This window comes from Mizuhopecten yessoensis, unplaced genomic scaffold, assembly GCF_002113885.1.
Source record: "Mizuhopecten yessoensis strain PY_sf001 unplaced genomic scaffold, ASM211388v2 scaffold3621, whole genome shotgun sequence".
NCBI classification, from domain to species: domain Eukaryota; kingdom Metazoa; phylum Mollusca; class Bivalvia; order Pectinida; family Pectinidae; genus Mizuhopecten; species Mizuhopecten yessoensis.
In genome coordinates, this window is record NW_018405136.1 from 325,983 (window position 1) to 349,410 (window position 23,428).

At 35.8% G+C, this 23,428-nt stretch overlaps 1 protein-coding gene across 3 annotated transcripts in view; it reads right to left on the minus strand.

Moving 5' to 3' along the window:
• Positions 1–22,026, minus strand: part of LOC110447793 (serine-rich adhesin for platelets-like) — a 43,138-nt gene extending 21,112 nt beyond the window's left edge. For 2 of the 3 annotated variants that reach the window (XM_021493709.1, XM_021493708.1), the window contains exons 1-5: positions 21,936–22,026; positions 5,854–5,973; positions 4,665–5,381; positions 3,635–3,754; positions 2,207–2,512 (exon numbers count right to left, since the gene is read on the minus strand). In XM_021493709.1, coding sequence (XP_021349384.1) covers positions 2,207–2,512; positions 3,635–3,754; positions 4,665–5,381; positions 5,854–5,973; positions 21,936–22,002 — 1,330 coding nt within the window. In that variant the 5' untranslated portion in view covers positions 22,003–22,026. The remainder of the gene's footprint in view (positions 1–2,206; positions 2,513–3,634; positions 3,755–4,664; positions 5,382–5,853; positions 5,974–21,935) is intronic. The other variant, XM_021493710.1, reaches the window with a different exon arrangement.
• Between the last annotated feature and the right edge of the window lie 1,402 nt (positions 22,027–23,428).

Below are 23,428 nucleotides of genomic sequence, written 5' to 3' on the forward strand. Positions count from 1 at the left end.
ATAAAAGAGATTAACTTTAATAATTTCAGACAGAAACATCAACCTAAATTTACAAAAAAGGGACAAAAAAAAAAATGGAGTTCAGGCAAGATTCAATACAGGTATGGTAAAAGGGACATAACTGCAAAGAAAAAAGGCCTTGTGAAAAACTTAGTGTGTGCTGGCTACATGTATGTGCATCAGTGTATTTTCAAAATATAAAATGAGAACTATACTGTGGGAGGAGATGTATTGTATCTGCTGACTTGATGATATTAAATTATTTAATTTTGGCTTAAAATTCCAGGAGGTGGTTCCATTTTTTCCATTCTCTTTCCAGTTTTCTTACAAAATTATCCCCCTTGCAACATGCTATATATTTTTGTACAGAATGATGGTCTTTTATGCTGTTAATTAAAGCATTTACTGACAAAGTGTTTTGAAGGCATCTTGTTTTATAAATATAGTGTTTGATCATAATTAAAATTTCATTATCTAGTCTGTTGCCTATTCCTGACTGTGACACTATTCCGAAAAGGAAGGATTCCTTATTAAAAGAAAATGGGATAATTAAAGCTTCTAGTAATGTTTCAAAACTGTATAGGAAATTTTGTACAATGGCACACTCCCATAATGTATGAATTATTGTTTCCCTATCTAGATTACAAAAAACACATAAAGGATTATTAGAGAGACCGGCTTTGCATAGATATATATTTGTTGTCAAAATATGATGGAGAATTCTTACTTGGAGCCACTGGAGTTTTGTATTAGTAGTTGTGCGAAATGGAATTTGATATATTTTCTCCCATTTGTTGTCCCTAATGTCAAATATTTCTACCCATTTCTTCCTACCAGTTGGAATTATCTTATTTTCAGAAAGTATTACATAAAAGTCATTAGCTCCTTTGGTGTTTTTGTAAAAAAAATCCAAATTAAGGGGAATCATTGGATACACTTAGCCTACCGTGGTATTATGCCCAATATTGTTTTGATTAATATATCATCTAAGAGCTGACAGGATACCATAATACTGCAGAAAGTTTGTGTTTATATTGTATTTGTTATTAAATTCATCATGTGTATAACATGTATGTGTGGGGGATTTTTTTTTTATCAAATCATTAATAATAGTAATTCCACATCTATACCTTTCAGGATAAAATACAAGATCTTCTTTATAAGAAAGTATACTCCATGCTTTAAATACATCTTTCCAGAACATTTGTACTTGTATTTTGGCATATAGATATATATTTATTACCACAGTTAAAGAGAAGATCAATATTGATATATGTTTTTAATATCTCCTGCCATTTGCCTTGTTTTTGGAGAAGCCTCCTTATCCAACTTGATTTTAAAGATTCTATAAATGACAATAAGTGTACCATCTTAAAACCTCCATCTCTATGAGTTTTAACAACAACATCTCTCTTTATTTTATCAACCTTACCATTCCAGAGAAATTCATAAAGGATACAATTGAGTTTATGAAGAAATTTGGCACTGGGATTTGGTAAAGAAATAAACAAGTGATTAAATTGGGATACCATTAATGACTTTATGACATGTATTTTACCAATAGGTGTAATAGATCTTCTTTTCCATGAATATCGGAAGTATAAATCCCTCTACAATGATCCACTTGTTTAATTGGAATAATGTTGTCAAAAATATCGCAAGGGATATGCTTTTCAACACCTATGAAATCCACTCATTAGATTGATGAATTCTTAATGACCCATCCACCTGATAAGGTCATACCCGTCCATCAATGTTGCTATCAAATTATATGTCACATTCATTAGGACATTGTGCTAAGTAAGTTATAATAATAAATAAACACATACGTGTAACACCTCCTCAATCAAATAAGAATTGATGTACAAGCCTCCCCCGAAGGTCTTGAATTGATCTTTAAGTTTGAGGTATAACTTCGATATAAGGTACTTTTCTTCTGTTAACAAACAAACATGAGTTTATGTATGCGTTTTCTATATAAAGTGTTCCATTTGTATTGTTTTGTCTTCGGGTTTTTTCTTCTAAATTGCAGTTTGTAGGTGGGAGAAAAAGAGTCAAGCATTTTGTAGTTATATGGAACCGCGGGTGCGAAATTTGATGTCAGAATATCGGTAAAGTCCCGGTTGCAACCCAAATTCTTCACCTTCGAGAAGAATATCCATATCCCACACACTGACATATGATAGACTCTGTTAATAGAACTTACCAGTTGGATGCGCCGGATGTGTCGATGACGTCATCAGAACGGTAGAAATTCCATCACACAGTCCACATGTTTTTCGACAAGACGTGTACGCAGATTCTGTATCATTACAAATATCTATGGAGACTATAAGTGTGTCGCATGTGGAAATATGATCAATGCAATCACGCGACGATGTCGTGACCACAGATGCCGATGACGTCATCGCTAATGGCAGTGTTGATGTCGTTGGCTCTGTAGGTCTTCCAGTCGTGGGGTTTGGAGTATTTGTTACTTGTATTAACGGTTGTATAGTTCTGACGATATTCGCTGAAATAAAGTAAAATTAAGCTGATTTGTTTTTCTCCTAAATATATTAATTACTTTTGAACTATGATAATGATCAGAGTACATGTATTGTAATGATATAAATACAAGCCAAGTATAAGGGGAAAAGTAGCGTACCACTGCCCTAAGCTGTAATACACATGGGAAGCTTTAATAAACGTTTTCTGAAAAGAAAACTATACTTTGCGGGACTCAAGTGAAAAAACAAATTAAATAAACATATATTTTTAACGACAGCGTTTTGAGCGTAACATTTCAGCAAGGCAATACCAGGATTCGAATTCTGAAGTTCAGCTTGTAATACTATCGTTCGAACCGATTACGCTACCTGGTCAACAGGAGTGTCCTTGACAAACTGTGCACTCCAGTTGACTCCAAAACGAAAGCAAAGGGGGGTAACTCTATATACAGTAAGAAATACTACAATGCAGTGGGACAGGGGTCCTTAAGAACGGAGACTTATACGTAACTGATCATGTCAATGAGATGATCACTTTCTGGTTTACCATCACATCCTCGTAAGAGTGCCATCGCATCCTAATTAGTTTATCATCCCATTCTCTTGAGTTTACCATCACTACCTAGTGAGTTTACCAAAACATTCTAGTGAACTTACCATCACATGCTAGTGAATCTACCATTACATACTAGTGAACTTACCAGCACATCGTAGTGAAAGTACCATCACTTCCTAGTGAGCTTACCATTACATCATAATGAACTTGTACCATCACTTCCTGGTGAGATTATCATCACGTCCTAGTGAGTTTATCATCACATCCTATTGAGCTTATACTCACATCTGAGTAAAACTACCATCATCTCCTAGTGAGCTTACCATCTCGTCCTAGTGACCCAATCATCACATCCGAATGAGTTTATTCTCATCCTTATGGGCTTACCATCACATCTTAGTAAATTATCATCCTACCCTAGTAAGCCTACCACCTCATCCCATTCAAGTAAGCTTACCATCACAGCCTAATGAGTTTACCATCTCATCCTAATTCGTTTACCATCTCATACTAGTGTGCTGATCATCAAGTCCTATTGAGCTTACCATCATAAGCTAGGGAGTTTACCATCACTTCCTAGTGAGCTTACCGTCACAGCCTCTTTCGTCAGAACCATCCGAACAATCCTCAACCGAATCACACCTCCATTGCGCAGTAATACAATTTCCAGAAGCGCAATAGAACTCATGCGCACCGCATGGAAAGCTTTCTGAGATGATAAAAAGTAACAAAAGCGCATAAGATGGAAGCTGTATGCTCACAATTTACCCTTTATAGAGATAGTTACATATAAAGGGCGACATTTACACTGGGCGAATATAGACTTTATCAGTGAAGGGTAATTAATTAACTGGACGACATTTCTAGATTTATTCCGCATACCTCCAAATTCTGTTAACTTAAACTTAAATTATTTCAATGGATATAATGGTTTTTACGATGAATGCATCTTTTCCTTGACTTTTACAGATGATATTTAAAAAAATATATGATGAATGCATTTATATTGGCTTTTGAAGATGATTTAAACAAGTATGAGTCCAACTGAATGCTCAGTTAAGCCACAGAGATATAACATTAAGACAGGGCTCTGTCAACCTCTTCGAGTTCTGATGAACTGGTTGTCATCGAATCAACTTGGGAGACGAGGACAATATAGGGAGTGACTTGACGGTAAGAGCAGGAATGAAAGTTTGAACCAAATCATGTTGTACACTGTATTCTAAAGTCACACTGTCACATTGCTTACGTTTGTTCACGAATACTGTGGCATTACACAGAGGTTTGACAATATATCGAATATATTTAAAAATAAATCGATATGACAAACTTTATCATTAGATAGGTTTGGCTGTATAAATTGATGGGAGGATGCTTTTTTTTCTTGTGAGTGTCGGCATGGGTGATCCGTGCGTACGAATCTATGTACAAAGACCAGTATATGATAGAAACACAAGAAGTAGGGATTTTAATAACTTTGTCCTGTCAATAATGAAACGTACTTATCAATTCACATGAAACACGTTAAGTTTTTTTAAGTAATCTTAATCTTCATATCTGTCAACTATAATTGCTAGGCCTATACAAGTTTTAGAGATGTTTTAAAGCTTATTGTTTACCTGTTGTTGCAGCAACTGTTGCTGAAGTAGACGTCATCGGCTCGGTGAAGGTGTCTCTGCAGAGTCCACACGTTTTCCTGCACAATTTATATGCTGATTCTGTAGCTCTACAAATTTCTATCGTAAACTTAAGTGTTTCACAGGTTGTATCGACATCTACGCAATCCGCCGCTGACGTCATTATACCTGTTGATGATGTCATCAGAAGGGTTAGTTCCGGAGGTTCCGGTATATCTATTGACAAACCATGGCCACAGCCACACGACTTCTGACAGTTCTTACGCACTTCCGGCGATGAACACTTTTGCGTCCTGACGACGTATTTGCACGTGTCACCTAAAGAATCTACACATGACGTCGATGTGGTTTCCATTAACGACGATGACGTCATTGTAGATATTGAAGTCCTTGATTTTGTTGACGATTCTGATGACGGCACACTTGCAGGAGTTGTAGATGGCAATATGGTTCCGGACGTCATTGATGACGTGGAATGTGAAATCATCGGTGACGTCACAGTTTCAGGTTTTGTAGATGGCCCTTTGGTTCCGGCCGTCATTGATGACGTGGAGTGTGATACCATTGGTGATGTTACAGAGTCTGGTTTTGTAGATTGCGTTGCAGTTCCGGATGCTGATGATGATACTATTTCTTTAGATATCGTCGCGGTAGATGTTGAATACCCACTAGCCGTTGTTTTGGCGTTTGTAGAGGTATCTATACATACAATGCACTTTTGTATCCGGCAATTAATTACACTTAAAGGAAATAATTATAAGTAAAAGTAAATAATGGTATCAGATATTGAAACGATAGAAATTGTAAAAAAAAACAGTTCAAAAACTTATTATTCAAGAAAAGATATAAATCATATCTGTTTGCCTTAAATTTTAACGACCAATTCGAATCCCTACGCATGTAATTCGTTTACTAAAATAAATGGAATTCTAGCGTTTCATTGTCATAGATTACATGCCGATTTGGACACATAGACCTCTTTAGGCGTTCACAATCTGACATTTTTATGTACTTTTAAGTCCAAATATAATCATATTCCTTTTGCGAATATATGCCTTGTGTGATTTTCTGATAAACTTTTTCTTTTCTTTGATAAAATGTGGGTTTTTTTCTTTGATAAACTGTTGCCGCTTAGTATTGCTGCTTATAAATATTGATAAGAATTACCAACCGTTACAGTTGAGTTCGTCTGTCCCATCTTCACAGTCTTTGTCACCATCACATGCCCATTTGCGCAGAATGCATTTTCCGGTGTCTGCGCATATGATCGCGTCACCGTCACACGCGACCTCTGTGAAATATCACACTCTTATAAGATGTTTGACATGTAATTAAGACAATATTTTCAAATACTCTGCACATGGTTCATACAAAAATTGTTTACACGTCATAAATGATAATAAAATGATTAACGGACCTTAATTATGACGTCAAGTTGGAGAAAATTTAAAATGTGCCAAGATGGAGGATTTTGAGACTTATTTTAGAATATTCGATAAACAATATTTTTTTAATTTTTGCAGAATTCTTGGGATATTTAGAGATCTCCCTAACCATGTCAAAAAAAATAACTACGCATAGGAAGCTGTTTGCCAGCATACTTTTAAGGACTTTTATAAAAGCAAAATATAATCAACAATAGATTTCTGAGTGTAAAAAGTAAAAAGACCTTGACTCGAACCCAGACCTTCGGATTGTGTTACTATCGTTCTAACCACCGACGCTGTTTGTTAAGTAACCCTTGGCAAACTTTGCTACATTTATATCCAAAATGATGTTAAGGAGCTCAAGAGGTCACTATCTAAACGAAAAACAACAGTGCAGTGGGACAGGGATCCTTAAGCGAAAAAAGAGGATTCGGCACAATTTTTGAAATCGTGATGGAGAGGGTTTAAATGTCTTTCGACTTATGAAACGAGTCTAAGAACGTTTTGTCTCGTTAAGACTTTTTTTGATTTTTTTTTTATCTTTCCTAGAATCGTTAAATAAATTTCATTCGAAATGATGACTTCTGTAAGATTCTACATAACTGCTGCCACAGAAACCTTTTTTTTGGGGGTGAACATCTTTCAATACCAGGTTAAATAAACGACAGTAATACAACATAAGGCTGAATGAGCGCTGGTACGTAACATCTAAAGAGTAAGCGTCTGCAAAAATTGTAGATTGGATGTTTGAAGATAGATTAAGTCATCCATATCTTTCTCTTTGAATACTTTAAACATAATTATAAAAACTATAAACTTTAAAAATTTAACAACAATTATGAAATAAGTTTTTACACTTATTTTAATTGTTGGTCCGGATGTTAGCGCCGGGATGGAGGTCCTAATGCGGGAGGAAACTGGAGTAACCTGAGAAAACCAGCGTGGTCGGGCAGGTGACCCCATACCTTTTCACGTCCGATCGGGACACGAGCACACATTATAGTAAACACTTTAGACGCGGACTTTTTATTCTCTTGACTTTTAGCATCACTGATGAATCCTAAATCCTAATCCTTAGTGTAGCAAAACCACTAAAAGTTGACATATACACCATAACCTTGTCAATATCCAGACAACATGGATGCCGTTCGGAACGAAGAGAGCGTTTGTTTCGCATGAGTAAAAATAGTGATATGAGCAAGATTATAAGATAATATTTTTTGAAAACACTAAATCTTGTTGTTTTTTTACTAAATATATACAAAGTTCGAAAAAAAAGAAAAAACAGAAAAGAAAAAAAACCGCCCGTTGAAAACATGTTATTGATTACTATAAATAAGAATTAACGGTAGATCAATATGCTTTTCTTACAATTCGTCTTTAGCTACAAAAGTATTTGATTCAAATAATATTCTGTTTTTAATCACCTGTGCTAAGTTGAAAATTCCACAAAACAAGATTCCTTTGATTAAATTCGTCTTAGAACATGATTTTCACTTTCACACGGAATAATTATCTACCACCTCTATGATCATATGTGATAGCGAACACTTCACTGAGCTATTTGCTACAACTACAATCGGGACAGATGGTAGATTTCCTGAATTCGAGAGCGAAATCTTGACTTTCCATCTATGAAGAAAATCTTCATCTACCTGGGTCCAACTGTGCAAAACTACGTATGCTTAACGACATATTTATATACGTTTTTTAGCATAACAATTTAAACTTAAACTGCATATACATAAATTCAACATTCCTAAGACGAAAATTGCAAAAGTAATTGTAAAATATGTGTAAAAAAATGTAGCTGACTGAAAATTTGAATAAACAACTACTTATGTCAGGTTTTGTTCAAACATGGTCTACGGCACCTGGATTTTTTTGGAGGGTTGACGATTTTAGATTTGTTTTCCATAGGTAACTTTTCCGGTTTTCTTGAAACATTTTGGAAAAATAAAAAATACCTGGAACGTCAAGAGTTCCATTTTTCTCTTTATAAAATATCTAGCTAAGTGAATTCAAATATTTTTTTCTTTCAGAAACAGATATGGATATTATTACAAAAAAAAAAAAAAAAAAAAAAAGCTCTAGGACAATGACTTTATCAGTCCAACGGACAAGCAATTATCGATTAAAATTCTGACCTTTTATACGTGATGAAGTAACACGCGCATAAGCATGGCTTTGAACCCTACCCAAATATCATCAACCGTTTTCTGACGACATTTCATATCACGTTACAAACCTGATAGAGTGGTGACATATTTGAAAAGGCCATTTACAAAACGTCGTTATTAGTTACAGGAAATGGAAACGGTGTGTTATACAAATAATAACATTGAGAATGATCTAAATGATTGATTCCGAACTCTCATATTTACAGCACATTTACAGAAGTATGGACGCCAACCAATACATCGATCTCTATCCAGGCCAGTGTAATATAAGCATGCATGAAGGAGCGGTGATATCCTGTTTCGTGTGATTAAATGAAAGCTTTCAAATTTTAGGGAAAGTCGTATAATGGTATAGTATTCTATTGTGCACTGGTAAATGTCACATAACTCAAGTCTGTGGGTTAGTTAATTATCGTGTAGTTTGGTTCGTTTGTGTTTTATGTCCTATTAACAGCTATGGTCATTTAAGGACTTTCCAGATTTTGGTGGTGGAGGAAAGCCGGAGTACCCGGAGAAAAAACACCGACCGGCGAAAAGTACCTGGCGACTGCCCCACGTAGGCCTCGAACTCGCGACTCAGTGGTGGAGGAATAGTAGAAGCAGAATGTCAGACGCCTCAACCACTTGGACACAACGACCCTTTATCGTGTGGTATTTGTAGATACGTGTGTATCTTAGAAAAGATATATGTATCTATTGCGAGACTATTAAAATCATATATGTTTACTTTGTAACGGGATATTTTTTGCACAGTGAAATCTTGCCCTTCGACGGTAAAATCCATTTTCGCCCAATATTAAATTTGCCTATTTATTGTAATTTAATGTATATTATGTTGATTACAATAGTTTGTTATTATGATAAATTTAAAATTAAAGGGCGAAAATGAAACTGCAAGGCGATAATTTCCCATGTATTATGTAAAGCACGAGATATTGTGTTTATTATATCATGAGAATTTGATTGAACTGATGGTTACAGGTATCTTCAGCATACATAGCAGTATTGTCTTAAGTATTGAACTGTTTTTGTATGGTATTTATGATCTATTTGCAAAGCTGTGTCATTCAAATATATCATAAATACCATACAAAAACAGTTCAATACTTATATTTACGTTTTCGCTGCCTCTTATGTTCTTTTTTAACTTATAATTTATATTTAAAATTAAAAATGCCAGCCTAATCGACAGTCCACACAATTTCGTTCAATAGTTTGAACAGCGTATTGTCGCGTGCTGATTGGTAAACAAAGGAGTACTTTGAAATTTTATTCCACAATTCAGTATCAATACAATTGCGAATGATATGTCTATAGGGTGATTTAAGTTTATCAATAGAACTCTGAGCTGAAAGTTGGATTTGAAATTGTTTCGATTTTTCCCCGGAACAAATTTGGCGCATGGACAAATACAGTGAACGCCATACATCTGACCTTGCCCTCCACGAGGGAGTTATTTTTGGAAGTTAATTCGAACTATCCAGGCGTGAATATATTTGTTGATTGTATGGGAACCTGACAAAAGTCGGTAGATTCTATAACAGACTCGTTATTTGACATGTCGTCAGAAACCGAGGAACCGTCCGTGGATGCGAGACGCGTGAAACTGATAGCGTTTGAAGTGAGTGATCTTGCAACGGAGCACAGGTTCGTTACAAATGTCTGAAATGTTTATGTGTGCTGTGACTCATATCAGTAGGTCTGTAACATATGTGTCAGTAGGTCTATAGAATATGTGTATTTCAGACATTTGTAACGAACCCCTGTTGATCAGTGCAGTGTAACAGACGATATTTCTGATAAATTGCATGAGCGTTAAAATTGTTTCCATTGCCGGCATTGGTGATTTCAACCGATGTGCATTTTGTACGATATTGCAGACCTTGGTCTTGTTTTCGTTGTAATAAAAGTGTTTCTTTTTTCTTTTTTCTTTTGCACATACATTTACAATGACATTGTCAAATCTCACAATGCCCAGCGATATTTAAGCAGCCGTCATGTTTATTTATATTGGGTATTGTAGTTCCGGTCAGTGTTGTATTAATACGCTAAGAATTGTGTTTCGTGATGCATGGTAATTAAAGTCCCATCAACGACACAGCTTCCAAAGAGGCTATATAGTGACAATGCCATGCAAATGTAAATATATCCTCATAAACTTTGAACATGGAAAAATATCAAAATCAAATATCAAACTATTTCTTTCAAACATCGCAGGAATGAAGAGAATGGAGGACGAAATAACATCGAATATTCGTATTCTTTAATCTGTATAACAAAGCTGTGTGTACTGGTCGAAATAGTCTTTAACTCATTCATCCCTGAAATTTCATAATGGTATATTCCAACCTGTGAACAGGAAGAGTTCAAATGTGCCTTCAGGGGTTAATTAGTTAAAGTACGAATTAGTTTCGGAACACATACTGAAATGCATCGCTTATAACTACGGTTCTTTCCAATTATCTAAAATTAATGCAATGACATCACCGCAATACACTATATTAAACCTCCTTTAAACCACACTGATAAACTGTATATCGTGTCCTGTCGGCCATGCTTGACATCCGGCCATTCGGAACACATGAATTATGTTCCGAATGACACATTTCGACGATCACCCCAGAAGAAAGAATCAATACTTCTTTTGTTTCAGTCATTACAATTTAACAGTGAAAACAAATATGTAGTCGATAATTTGTACATTATAAATGACTTTCATCAATTTTGAATAAAAATGAATATTAAAACTTCTCCTATGACTTTACATTATGGACGGCGTGTCGGAAATTATCCCTTGTGAGATGGGGTAAATGATAATAAACGTACGTGTAACAGTTTAACCACCTTTGGTCTGATATTAAGTCATTTTCTTAAATGTATAGATGTCTGCTAGTCCGTCAATTCGGTTTACACACCCACGATGTATATTGGCGTATGCATATGCATGGATTTAACTTCAATCTTTGATTATGTTACTGATACAGCTAATGAACCTTATCAAAGCGCGTAGAACATACGGAACCCATAGATAGGCAGCTGACCTTGTTACCATAAAATTAGGTCACTATTACCTTTCTCACGGAGAGTAACGTGAATGTCACAATGCGTATCTTGCTCTCCTGTGGTATTTATTACCCTTATGTACTGATATCAAGATCAAAATAAAATATATTATGTCTTCTTTAGACCTGTTATTTGCGGAATAATTATTTAGCAGTTTTCTGATTGAAAAATTAAAATTAGAAAAAGGTTTTAGTCGAAGTTTTTTAACAAGTCTCCAAACTTAAACTGAAAATATTTTCAGCAGACAGACATATTATTAAAAATTGAAACTCTATAGAACCATATATTAAAGGGAAAGTACTTCCATCTTATCTGGTCTCTATGGTCTAGTCTCTGTTGTCTAGTCTATGTGATCTAGTCTCTTTGGTCTAGTCTCTTTGGTCTAGTCTCTTTGGTCTGGTCTCTGTGGTCTAGTCTATGTGGTCTAGTCTTTTTAGTCAAATCTCTACTCTAGTCTCTTTCGTCTAGTCTCTTTGGTCTGGTCTCTTTGGTCTAATCGCTTTGGTCTGTTCTCTTTGGTCTAGACTCTTTGGTATAATCTCTTTGGTCTAGTCTTTTTGGTCTCATCTCTTTGGTCTTGTCTCTGTGGTCTAGTCTCTTTGGTCTAGTCTCTTTTGTCTGGTCTCTTTGGTCTAGTCTCTTTGGTCTAGGCTCTTTTGTCTGGTCTCTTTGGTCTAGTCTCTTTGGTCTAGTCTCTTTGGTCTAGTCTTTTCGGTATGGTCATTGCTGGATGTTTTTTGAGGCTAAGTGTTTGTAGGATCTACAGTTTAGTCTCTATGGTCTAATGTTTGATGTCTTAGGTCTGTTGTCTAATATTTGTGATATTACCACTAAAACTAATATCTGCGGTCTAGTCTCTGAAGACTAATCGCTGTGGTCTAACGTCTGAGGTCTTAAATCTGTGGTCTACCCTCGGAAGTCTAAAACCTTTGGTTTAACCTTGTCACAGTCACCTATCGCCTCGTGTATCTGAATACTAATCTCTGTGGTCTCACGTCTGAAGTCTTAAATCTGTCGTCTAATCTCTAAAGTATAATCTCTTTGGTCTAACCACTGAAGTCTAATCTCTGTGTTCTGACCTTGAAGTCTAAAATCTGTGGTCTGACCTCTAAAATCTAAAGTTTAATCTCTGTGGTCTAATCTCTGTTGTTTAGTCTCTGGTTTAATCTCTGTTGAATTGTCTTTGCGGTTTAGTCTCTGTTTTCGAGTCTTTGTAGTATAGTCTTTATAATTTAGTCGCCGTATATTCTCAAAGGCCTAATCTCTGTAGTCTTCCCTCCATTGTGTAAATCTCTTTGGTTTTCTCTCTGCACCCTTGAACTATCTCCTAGTCTCTGCCCCAAAGTCTCCGTTGTCTGGACTTTGGACTATTCAACAGAGACTGTTTCAGACCAGGTCATAGAGACCTGACCCGACGAATAATATCAGAATACTACAGAAACTACCACATCACACCAGACCTGGCTATAGATCAATAGGACCATGTCCTACGGCAATGTTTAAGTACATTCAAGACACTGATATACAGGATAACATTTATCCACTTAATGTTCCGCGATAACATACTGCCAATAGGGACTGAAGGAGGAAATGACTTCCGGTAGCCCCAGTGGGACACGTCTGGACATGGGCCGTGCGAATATGGCAATAATGGTCAACGTCTTGTTAGTTCAACGGAAGTCTGACCACAAAACATGTTAATATTTTTTTTATTATTATTGACGCCATTGTTTTGACGTCACACTTATGTTACGACATACAATTAATGTTACACCGTAATATATGTGTTTTTGTTTCTTTCCCCTTCTTGNTTTCAGCAGGAATTATCGATAAACGTGTGAATTGGCAGCATAAGATTACTATTACAGTTAATGATCATAGGATACATGCAGTGTTTGATGTAAATTGGTCGGAAGGCTGTATTCTTTGTATTTTCATATATATGTATGTACTGTATAATTTGCACCGTATATATGCACTGTACTGATAAACCGCAAGGTTTAAGGTAATAAAGATAAAGAATGAATGAATGAATGTTTCAGCCGCCATGTTGACTTGCGGTGTAATAAAATAGATACTTCATTCATCAGATTGTGACAGTGCCTATGGTCACCCCGAGGGTGTCACAGTCACCTATCGCCTCGTGTAACTGTGAACCCTCGGGGTGACAATAGGCACTATCACACTCTAATGAATGCAGTATTTATATACAAATAAACAGGCTTTGAATTATCATTTGAAAATATTTTCCATCTTTACTACACAAATACTGCTTATTCATTCGAATAAATAGATATTAGGAAAAGAATCAAATAATTAATAAATTAATAAAGTTGATGACTACACGATATATCACGCCCTGAAAATGATTGCAAAAACTCTTCACGTACAGATTATTCCGTCTTTGCGTATTGCAGAGTTATCTTCTCTTGGGAGCAGGTATTGATTGTTACGTCACTTGTTTGTGAGAGTAACGTCATCAATTTTTGAGAAAACGACGTAATTTTCTCACACAAACCAATGACGTAACAATCAATACCTGCTCCCAAGAGAAGATAACTCTGCAATACGCAAAGACGGAATATATACATCATTCATGTGGTGCTTCAAGCAGATTTATTGTTATGACACTGTCCCAAAGTTTGGTTTTACATGTTTCAATGAAAAGCTTTATGGTATGAAATCATTATTATGTCAACTTTACTTCCCATCATGCATTATATCACACAAGAAAATGTCGGAACCATTGCGATAAAATGTCATGTTAAGTTACCAGACAACCTACATGAGATAGATATAAAAAGTATTGACCTTTTGATGACTTCCTCTGATTACGAAAATGTCTATAGCGTCTCCAATATATAGGTACACGGCTCTGTTGGAAGAAAACTGAGGCCACCGTCTAAACTTTGTATGCCCTGTAGGTCGACAAAAATATACTATGAGGAGACTAATGAGGGAACCCCCTGCAGATTTAGGGATTTGCTTTTGTGTGCTCTACTTGGGGACTAAAAACGACCAAAATAAATCTGCTGCACCGATTGTAATAGTTCGGATCTTTATTTTTCTCTCTACTACTAACTACCTTTGATTTACTAGCGCCTTGCTTGGCAATGTCTCGCTTTTGGCGTTAATGTTGAAAGTTCGCCCAGGTAAGGAATGCAATGGATTCTTTCCCCAGGCCGGGGCATACCAAAGTCAGTTAAAACGGTAATTGTTAATCCCTACTTAAAGTTCAGCATTCAGGGTAATGGCAACAACTGGTTCACCCGTCGGCAGTGTAATTTGACCACGCAGAATGCTGTGCTGGGTGCTGCGCTATCGCAAGGAGGCAAATACACCAAAATACCCTGCCTCCTGCATACTGAAAGATAAAGCCATCTTCTTTACGGTGTAACTATATTATAATTGGCTCTCATTCACACATTAATTATTTTTAATTTGGGAGGAAATTGACAATGTAGTAGATTTTCTAGATAATGCAGATGTTGTCAGAAAATGAGTACGAAAGAGCATTGAGGACACTTAGAAATAAAGACAGTAAAACCTCGTTATACTGCCACCATTTGTCCATCGAATTTGGCGTTATGAAGGGGTCTGACGATAAAATGAGATGCACATTTAAAAGGTTTCTTAACAAAACGAGAAAAAGGGACACTGTGAAATAAATTCGTAAGAAAAGCAGGTTGCTAATTAAAAGAGGGGCATTATATCGAGGGTTTGCCATAAATAAATTTAGGATGCCAGTATTCTAGTGGTATGACGCCGGACTCGTGAACGAATGTTTGCGGGTTCGAGTCACGTAACGGCACTGTGTTGCATATTTGGGTAAGCTACTTTACTCCGCTTGTTCCAGTCTACTCAGCTGTAAATGAGTACGTGGTTGGGCAGTGCTAGAATTGTTGAATGCTAGCTGTGAGCGCCGAAATGACAGCACCAGCTGTATGCTCCCCAGGAAGTGTAGGAAGATATTGGGTGGCTGCAAAGGCCCTATAACCACGGGTAATAATTCATGAACTGTTTTGAGACGAACTAGGTTGTGATCAAGCGGTATATAAGAACCTCTAATCATGATAACTATTATAAATTTAATATTTCTGTATTATCTCAAAATTATTAAGCAGTTCCCAAATAGATCACAAGACGCTCTATTTAAAAATCCCCACATATCAGATTTTAAATCAAACAATTTAAAAAAAATCGTATCATCAGTTTAGATTCACCTGCGAGCTAACTTATAATATTGGGGACAAATTGATGAAAACTATATGAGTGCACGAACCCTGAAGTACCTTTGCTAAATCACCCATACATGACATTGTCATGTACTGATAGCATCTATATTCCATTCTTTATTAAACAAATCTAAGTCTGTATTGGGATAATTGTTTATTTGAAAACTTATTGTTTAATCTAGAAAAAATATATATACTGTTTCTTAAAGAGAGTAGTTATATTCGGGATGTCAATTTCATATAAAAAAATGTTACTTTGTGCAAATCTAATCTATTTATATAGCACTTTGTTGAATTTGACATTTTGCATAATACCTCATGTTCTGGGTCATTCAGGAAAATCAGATGGAATATTGAAACCAAAAAACAGTAAGCTTTATATACAACGTGGTTCCAAGTATATATTGAAAGTTGTCACGTAAAACAAGCAAAGCTCAAATAGGTGTTCTTTCACCATTTATGTGTAAACTTGATCTAAAACATAGTCCACCGTTACACGTTCGTTGCCATGGACCATACAGGAAATACATTATTTTAAAAACAACATCTGTATTAATTGCACAATAACAAAGAATAAATTTCTAGTTTCTAATTTCTGAATAACCTTTATTTCAATAAAAACTCCTTAACATTTTTAATTGTTGCGGCGGATTAATATCTGCAAAACGGAGCGAAATTAGACATATTCATGCACTTTCAATGGCAGTTTTTGGTTGCCAAATTAAATAAACAATAAACAATATTTGGTACTGTCATGAGTCGAATTGAAGAAGAGATTGGAATATTTTCATATAGAGAGGTGAGCAATTCGTTTTTTTTGAAATCCCCGTACCACTGCCAAAACCAATATCTATACATCCGCACTGTAAACTGATGTTGTTGGCATGAACTTAGCTTTGGTAAATAATTTCTGAAAAGAAACCTATACCTTGCGGGACTTTTATGAAAACAAAGAGACGAAATGAACATCACAGCGTTATAAATAATGATACAAAAAATTAGCGGGACAAGATCAGGATTCGAACCCGGAATTCAGGCTGTTAATCCGTCTTTTCGTATTGCACAGTTATCTGCTTTTGTGAGCAGGTATTGATTGTTACGTCACTAACGTCATCAATTTTTGAGAAAACGACGTAATTTTCTCACACAAACCAATGACGTAACAATCAATACCTGCTCACAAGATAAGATAACTCTGCAAAACGCAAAGACGGAATACTATCGCTCTAACTGACCCAACTACTTGGGCAGCGTAAAAATAATGGCCCACTTGTGCTAAGAAGACAAAAACAATCCATATTGAGATGGGTCCTGCACATGTTTTGTTGTCGACAACAGTGTTTAACACGACCGTGTTATCTGCACTTTCACGTGGTTAGTGGCGTCTTAAGACTTCTAATAAAGTTGAACAAGCGGCTTGAGCTAGTAAACACGGGCTCCAGGTTACAGTGTGTAATTGGGTTATACTCTTAATTGCGTCTTTGCGGAATCATTTTATTCAGGACATATTAATCTTTCCCTGCAGAACTTTTTTTCAAAATGTTGGATTAAATCCACGTTTTTACATAGCATATTTCAAATTGCGTTCAAATGAATTTGTCAATAGATGTTTATTCCTTACAAATACAGGTTTCAAATTATTAGAATGTAATATTTCAAATGTTCTGAAAACAGTCCTTATTTTGATAAATATTGATAGGAATCTCCAAAATGTAACCAACGACATTAATTGTATAAATGAAAATAGAGAAAATGACAAATAGGCCCTAAATTTCATATAGAGAGGTATTAATCTAAAATGGCGGATGCAGGGGCATTGCTATAGTTATTTAAAGAGTTCCCTCCATTTTGAATTTGAACAATTCCGTAAAATGTTAAACCAATGTTTTCTATGGCTTCTCCTAGCCAGCATCGACACTAGCTATAGGCCTTAAGATGTTGCCCAAACACCAATGATTTCATTATCCATAAGGGATTCATTTCTCTATTGTCATCGTTATCAAGTGTCCTATCAGGTCAAGGGTCACATGGTCTTTGTTTTACCTGACCCTAACTGGTTATCAATGCGCTACCTGTACTGAAGTTCTGTCAGAGAGGAGTACTAGTTGGACCATACCATTTACGGGAATCAGGTAAAATAACTATATTATGCGGGCTGACAGATGCAGGTTGAGTCTTTCGTCATTTTTACCTGTATTTTCACCTGTGGTTTTAAGTGTCAATGATCATTAAGAGTCATTATTGTGATGACAATATGTTGTTTTCCTGTATCATAGAATTTGCTAAATAAAGCAAACATTGTACCTTTCGTTAGTGATTGAGGTATAATGTACAGGTACATCATGTTTATTTAACGTTGAGGTTATCCAAAAAGAGGAATTTAAACAAATTATTCAATTTAAACTATATAATTCAATGCATATTTCCCAAATGTATATGCAAAATAAACATTAATGTAACCTTTTGCATCACTGAACATGGAACTGACACGTCTCTAGTTTCCCATGCATTGATGCAATTCAGTTTAATGAATACCAATTGAAATACCTAGTGATGATCACTTTATTAATTGTTTTGATGTTGGAATGTGTGACAAAATATGGAACATATGGTTGTTGCCGAAAGCTGCGATTTGAAATTACTATTTTAAACAACAAGCACATACATCAGGAACATGCGTATTTGAATTTTAGTGAAGTTGAATGAACGGGTTATTTAAAAAGATATAGATTCTATAAGCCAAGACTTTGTTTTGTACAGAATCGTTAAGCTATAGATCCTTGTTTTAATTTTGATACAATACAAAAACTTCATTAAATTATCAGTACAAGTAGGCTGAACCAAACAGGAAAAATATTGTGCAGAACCAAAGTTCTGTGTCATAGAACTAGGAACACGTGTCTCGATTATGGTTACATTTTCGAGCACTATAAATTCAGCATCAGATTAGCGCTATCACAAGGAGTCATGTACACCCAACATACCCTTTCTCTGGTACACATAGACACGTGCACGCATACACAACACACATGGAGGCACGTCCTTAAATGACCCGAGCTGATGATAGGGCGTTAAACAATAATTTATTGTTGATGTTGAGTTTTTTTTGTATTTCAATAAAAAAGTAAATTTATATAGTTGTGATAACAGGTAATATTCTTCTACATTGAACTAGGTAGAATTATATACAGAAAGAAAGGAACGAAATATCTCCCTTGTCCTAAAAAACTTACAGTGACAGCCCAGTTTCCGTTCCCATTCGGAGCCCCCACCAATATTATGGTTCATGTTACGAAAACAAGCAATTACAGGATTTTCGCTACGTCAGGTTGCCTTAAATTGCTTAGATAGTCTTCAATATTGCAAACAACATTGTTTTAAGTGTATGTATGACTATTTCAAGATTAATTTTTACACTCATGACACACAAGTTGTGTAACAAGAGGTCAGCATCTTAATACATTTCAATTACATAATAAAGTGAGTACATATTGTTTATACAATATGTAAATATATAATACTACAGAATAATAGCACTGTTATTATCGTATGACACTTTAAGCCTTAATTGTTTACTCTAGAAAACGATTTTTTTAGCTTAAAATTGCTTGGGTTTTTAGTGAAATAATTTTGGATATATATTTTGCTTATTGTTGATATCTAAGTATTTTGGCATTTAAACAACTAATGTGAATCATCACCTATACTTTGATACTAGGGCTGCAAAGATACGGTAACATCACGGTACGATAGTATCGCGGTACGATGCTTACGATACGATTCGTATCACGATACACTTATTGCTCAAAAGGTGAATTTCATAAAGATTAAGCACAGGATTTAACAGAGCGTTTTCGTAGATTTAAGTATAAATATATATTTTTGTATATTTTTTTTACTTTATTTCATAGGGCAACACCTTTACTTAAGAATTCTAAAAACAATTATTAAACTCTGACATTTAATAAAAAGATTGATAATTTCAGTACTGTTAGTATATCGCGATACAGACAAATAAAACAAATCGAAACGATACACAGGAAAATATTGCGATACGATACGATATAGCATATATCGTTGCAGCCCTACTTGATACGTACCCTTTCATTTTCCACGGGCCTGCTCGATTTGCGTTCACTGGTCACTCGAAAGGCCGTTCGGCTAGACATGCTTCGCTCTATTGGAATGTATGCTTCAAAAGCGGACTACAAGATCGGTTGGTTTTGGAAGAATGTGCGATATTAGCTAACGTGCGTCTAAATACGGCGACTCAAAATAAGTTTCCATTATCGCCGGATGTGCTCAAATCGAAAACGAGCCTGTCACATGACTTGCACATCTACCGGGCAGGCGACTTTAACAAATCGAGCAGGCCCATCGTATTTACATTTACCTAAGCGTCAATAATATACTTTCCTCTTTATTACTAATTAAAATGTACATATGGCGTTTGGCATGGTGTTTCATTCACCAAGTTCACTCTTAACACTTCATTTTAAACTGAATATGTCAGATGGCTTGAATTAATTGAAGATCAAAAGATAGAAAAATGGTACTATAATTTAATAATAAATATAAGATATCAAGAAAGATTCTAGGTGTTAGACACTTCGACGTTTTACCATAATAGCTTACCCATAGTTAATGCAGCTGATGACAAGTTTTACTATTATCTCGAGTGATCGTAGCCATTCTTTGGTACTATTTCTCAAAGCCGAAGTTCTTTGTCCATGTTTACATATATCATGGCCCCGACACAACAATATTACTATGTAGTTTTTCAATTTGCAAGATCTTGATTCCGTAATAAAAAGAAATACTGCTAAAATTAAGCTAAAATTAATCAAACACCCATCTGAAAGCAAGATTGTTGGATGAACAAACATACATATATATTCTTTGAGTTAAAAAACATTTTTTATTCTCAATATTTTAGTACATTAAATGCTTAGTTTGTGTTGAACACAAACAATGGGGCGGGTAACACGTTCACCGTTTCGCCCCGTTGTCCAACTGAATGTGCAAGCTGGAATCATTCCCAACTTTAGGGGTAAGACAGGAAAATATCTGACTCCAAAGGTGAGGAATGCTTCTATTATCCTTAAAATGATTAATAATATATATTTAACCAATATTTAAGGAAAATCCTGATAAGTTGGACTTGATACAAGGATCTTTTACCAGGGTCACGGCTAGTGATAGAGATCAAACAGATATCACTTCTCCACAATTTTATAAACGTATGTTTTTCTATGGTCCAGAAAATTGCCATACCGTCTCACTATAACTGTAACTTGGTGAACTCAGCTTGCTGTTATATCTATTTTAGTTTTAAATTCTTTAGCTATTGTGGTAGTGGTTACCTGCTACACGATCAGCATTTGGTAATCACAACAACAGGTAAAACCGTTGTCAGTATAATGTGACTTGGTGGAATACTGTGCCGGGTGCCTTCGGCATGGTATTTCAGCGAGGTACAATTCAGCACTCCAAAGTCGACACCAGATTCGCAATATTGCAATAAGGCAAATACACCAACATACCGAGCCTCCAGCAAACATACACCAATCAATTTTAGTGTTAATTTCAGCAAAAACCAGCCCAAATTAATATTTCTTGAGGGACTTTGGTAATAGATTAGGCATCACGTTCTACTTCGGCTTTAAAAGAGCCTTTTTAGTTTCTTTCGTACATCAGGTGTAAACGTATAGTCATTTCAGGATGTTGATATTATGTAACGTACACACATGTAATGCCACAGTCTCCTTAACATGTATATGATATGTTACTGGCACATATGACTGTATACATTTACATGTACGGGCACAAAGTTAGTCACACACTCTTCCCGTAGGTGTTTGATAACGGTGTAGAAGGTAGTTTATCAATTTAACGGGGCTTTAGTCTAAATATGGTTAACGTTTCTACTTTGGGTGAAAAAGAATATTTCAACTAATTTGCTATGCCGTAAATTAGCAATGGTAATTTCGGCACGGGGTAAGTTATATTTGTATCATGCAGCACATCTTGTGTCACACTCTCTTTAATATGCATAGCATAGAAGCAGGTTTATCCCGAATATGGTTGCACCTAAAAACTAATTGAAGACAACTGTATCTTGACTTGAACAATCGAAAATTAATTAACAGTCCACATTCCAACACTGTGATCGCTTTAACGTTTTCATTAGTCAAAAATAGCTCTTATATAATAAAAATAAAAAGACTAGATATTTCAACGAGACTTACTCTCAAAAGAGTTTTAATGCATACGTCTCTTGCCTTTACGATTTAGAAAATGTTATTCTGTTTTCTGTTCTTTAGTCTATTAAATACAATGATAACTTACCTGCATAACCGCAATGCAGCACAAGCACAAGGCTGAGAAGGAGTCCCAATGATTTGACGGACGCCATGTTGAACGTACGGACTGTCCTATATAATAGATTTCTTATCTTTGGGTTTAAGTATGCCTGCACCGTGTAAGTAGCTATCACAGACGACACCAACCATAGAGCTAAAGTAGGCCATTCAAGATATTGTATAACTAATTTAGGGGAAGTTGACGTGTTTTATATGGTTAATTAATATAATTAAATTCAGGGTCTAAGGTTATGCTACCGTCTCAGACTTAAAAATATCTTTCAAATTAGTATAACCTATGTTAATATTAGGTTTGTAAATGTTTTACACCATGTTACGGCCATTTAAAGATATGGCAGGGTTTGAGGCTGGAGAAAATCTGGAGTAGTCGGAGAAAAAACAACGACCTGCTGCCAGTATTTGGCGACTGCCCCCTTGAACCGCGACCAAGTGGTGAAGGGCTAGTGATCATAGATGATCAGATGCCTTAACCACTCTGCCATCGCGCTACCCCTCCCGCCCCTTTGATTTAACAATAATTTTTACACAAATGTATATTTAGAATAATCTTCCAATATGGAATTCAATATTAAAGAATATTCCCCTTGTCATCTTCAACTCGTCAGTAGGGCTTCATGAATAAGCTTGCATTTTTGATAAAGTCGTGGGTGATGGCGTTATGTAGTTGTGCTTTTTATTTTGAGAAGAAGAGAGGGGTTATTTTTTTCGGTGATGGAGAAACAATGACAGCTCTGATTTTGGGATAGACCATCAGTAGAGGAGTTTCCTTAATTAAGAATGCCTTAACGAAACAACGAAAACATGAAAACTCGGGACTGCTAGTTTTAATGACGCAACATGATCGCTTTGTTATCGGTAACGTGCTATCCGGTCGCCTTCCAATGCACATCATAATATTTCAATATGTGTCTAACATGGCAATTAATCTGATTTTTGATGTGTAGAACCATGTGAAAGATTAATAAATGATAAAATAATACATATCAGTATTGACGTCTAGACCAAAACTAATATCAAAATATACTAGCGGAAAAAAAAGAAACTGTGCATGCCTAAAATGTGTTATAAAATAAATGTGTATGACGTAGAACCACAAGGTTTCAGGGACAATTTATTTGTTATTTATTAACAGTTGCATTCCATTTTCCACGTTATGGAATCAATAAGTTCCGCTCAGGAGTGAGGTAAACACACCAGGGGTCAAAACTGAGTTCACAAAGTTAATGCCTCGTATGTCAACAGTTTGCCTGAATGCAAGCCTGGTAACGTCGACATAAGGAGCCTATCAGACGGTTCAAGAATGCTTGTGGGATGGCATTCCAGATCTGTACCAACGCTGCAGCCAAATCAACCAACGTCACCGGTTGATTAGGTAATGCCCGTAATCTGCGCTTCATTTCATCCCAGACGTGTTCAACGGGCGACAGATCGGGGGATACAGCAGGCCAGGGTGACGCG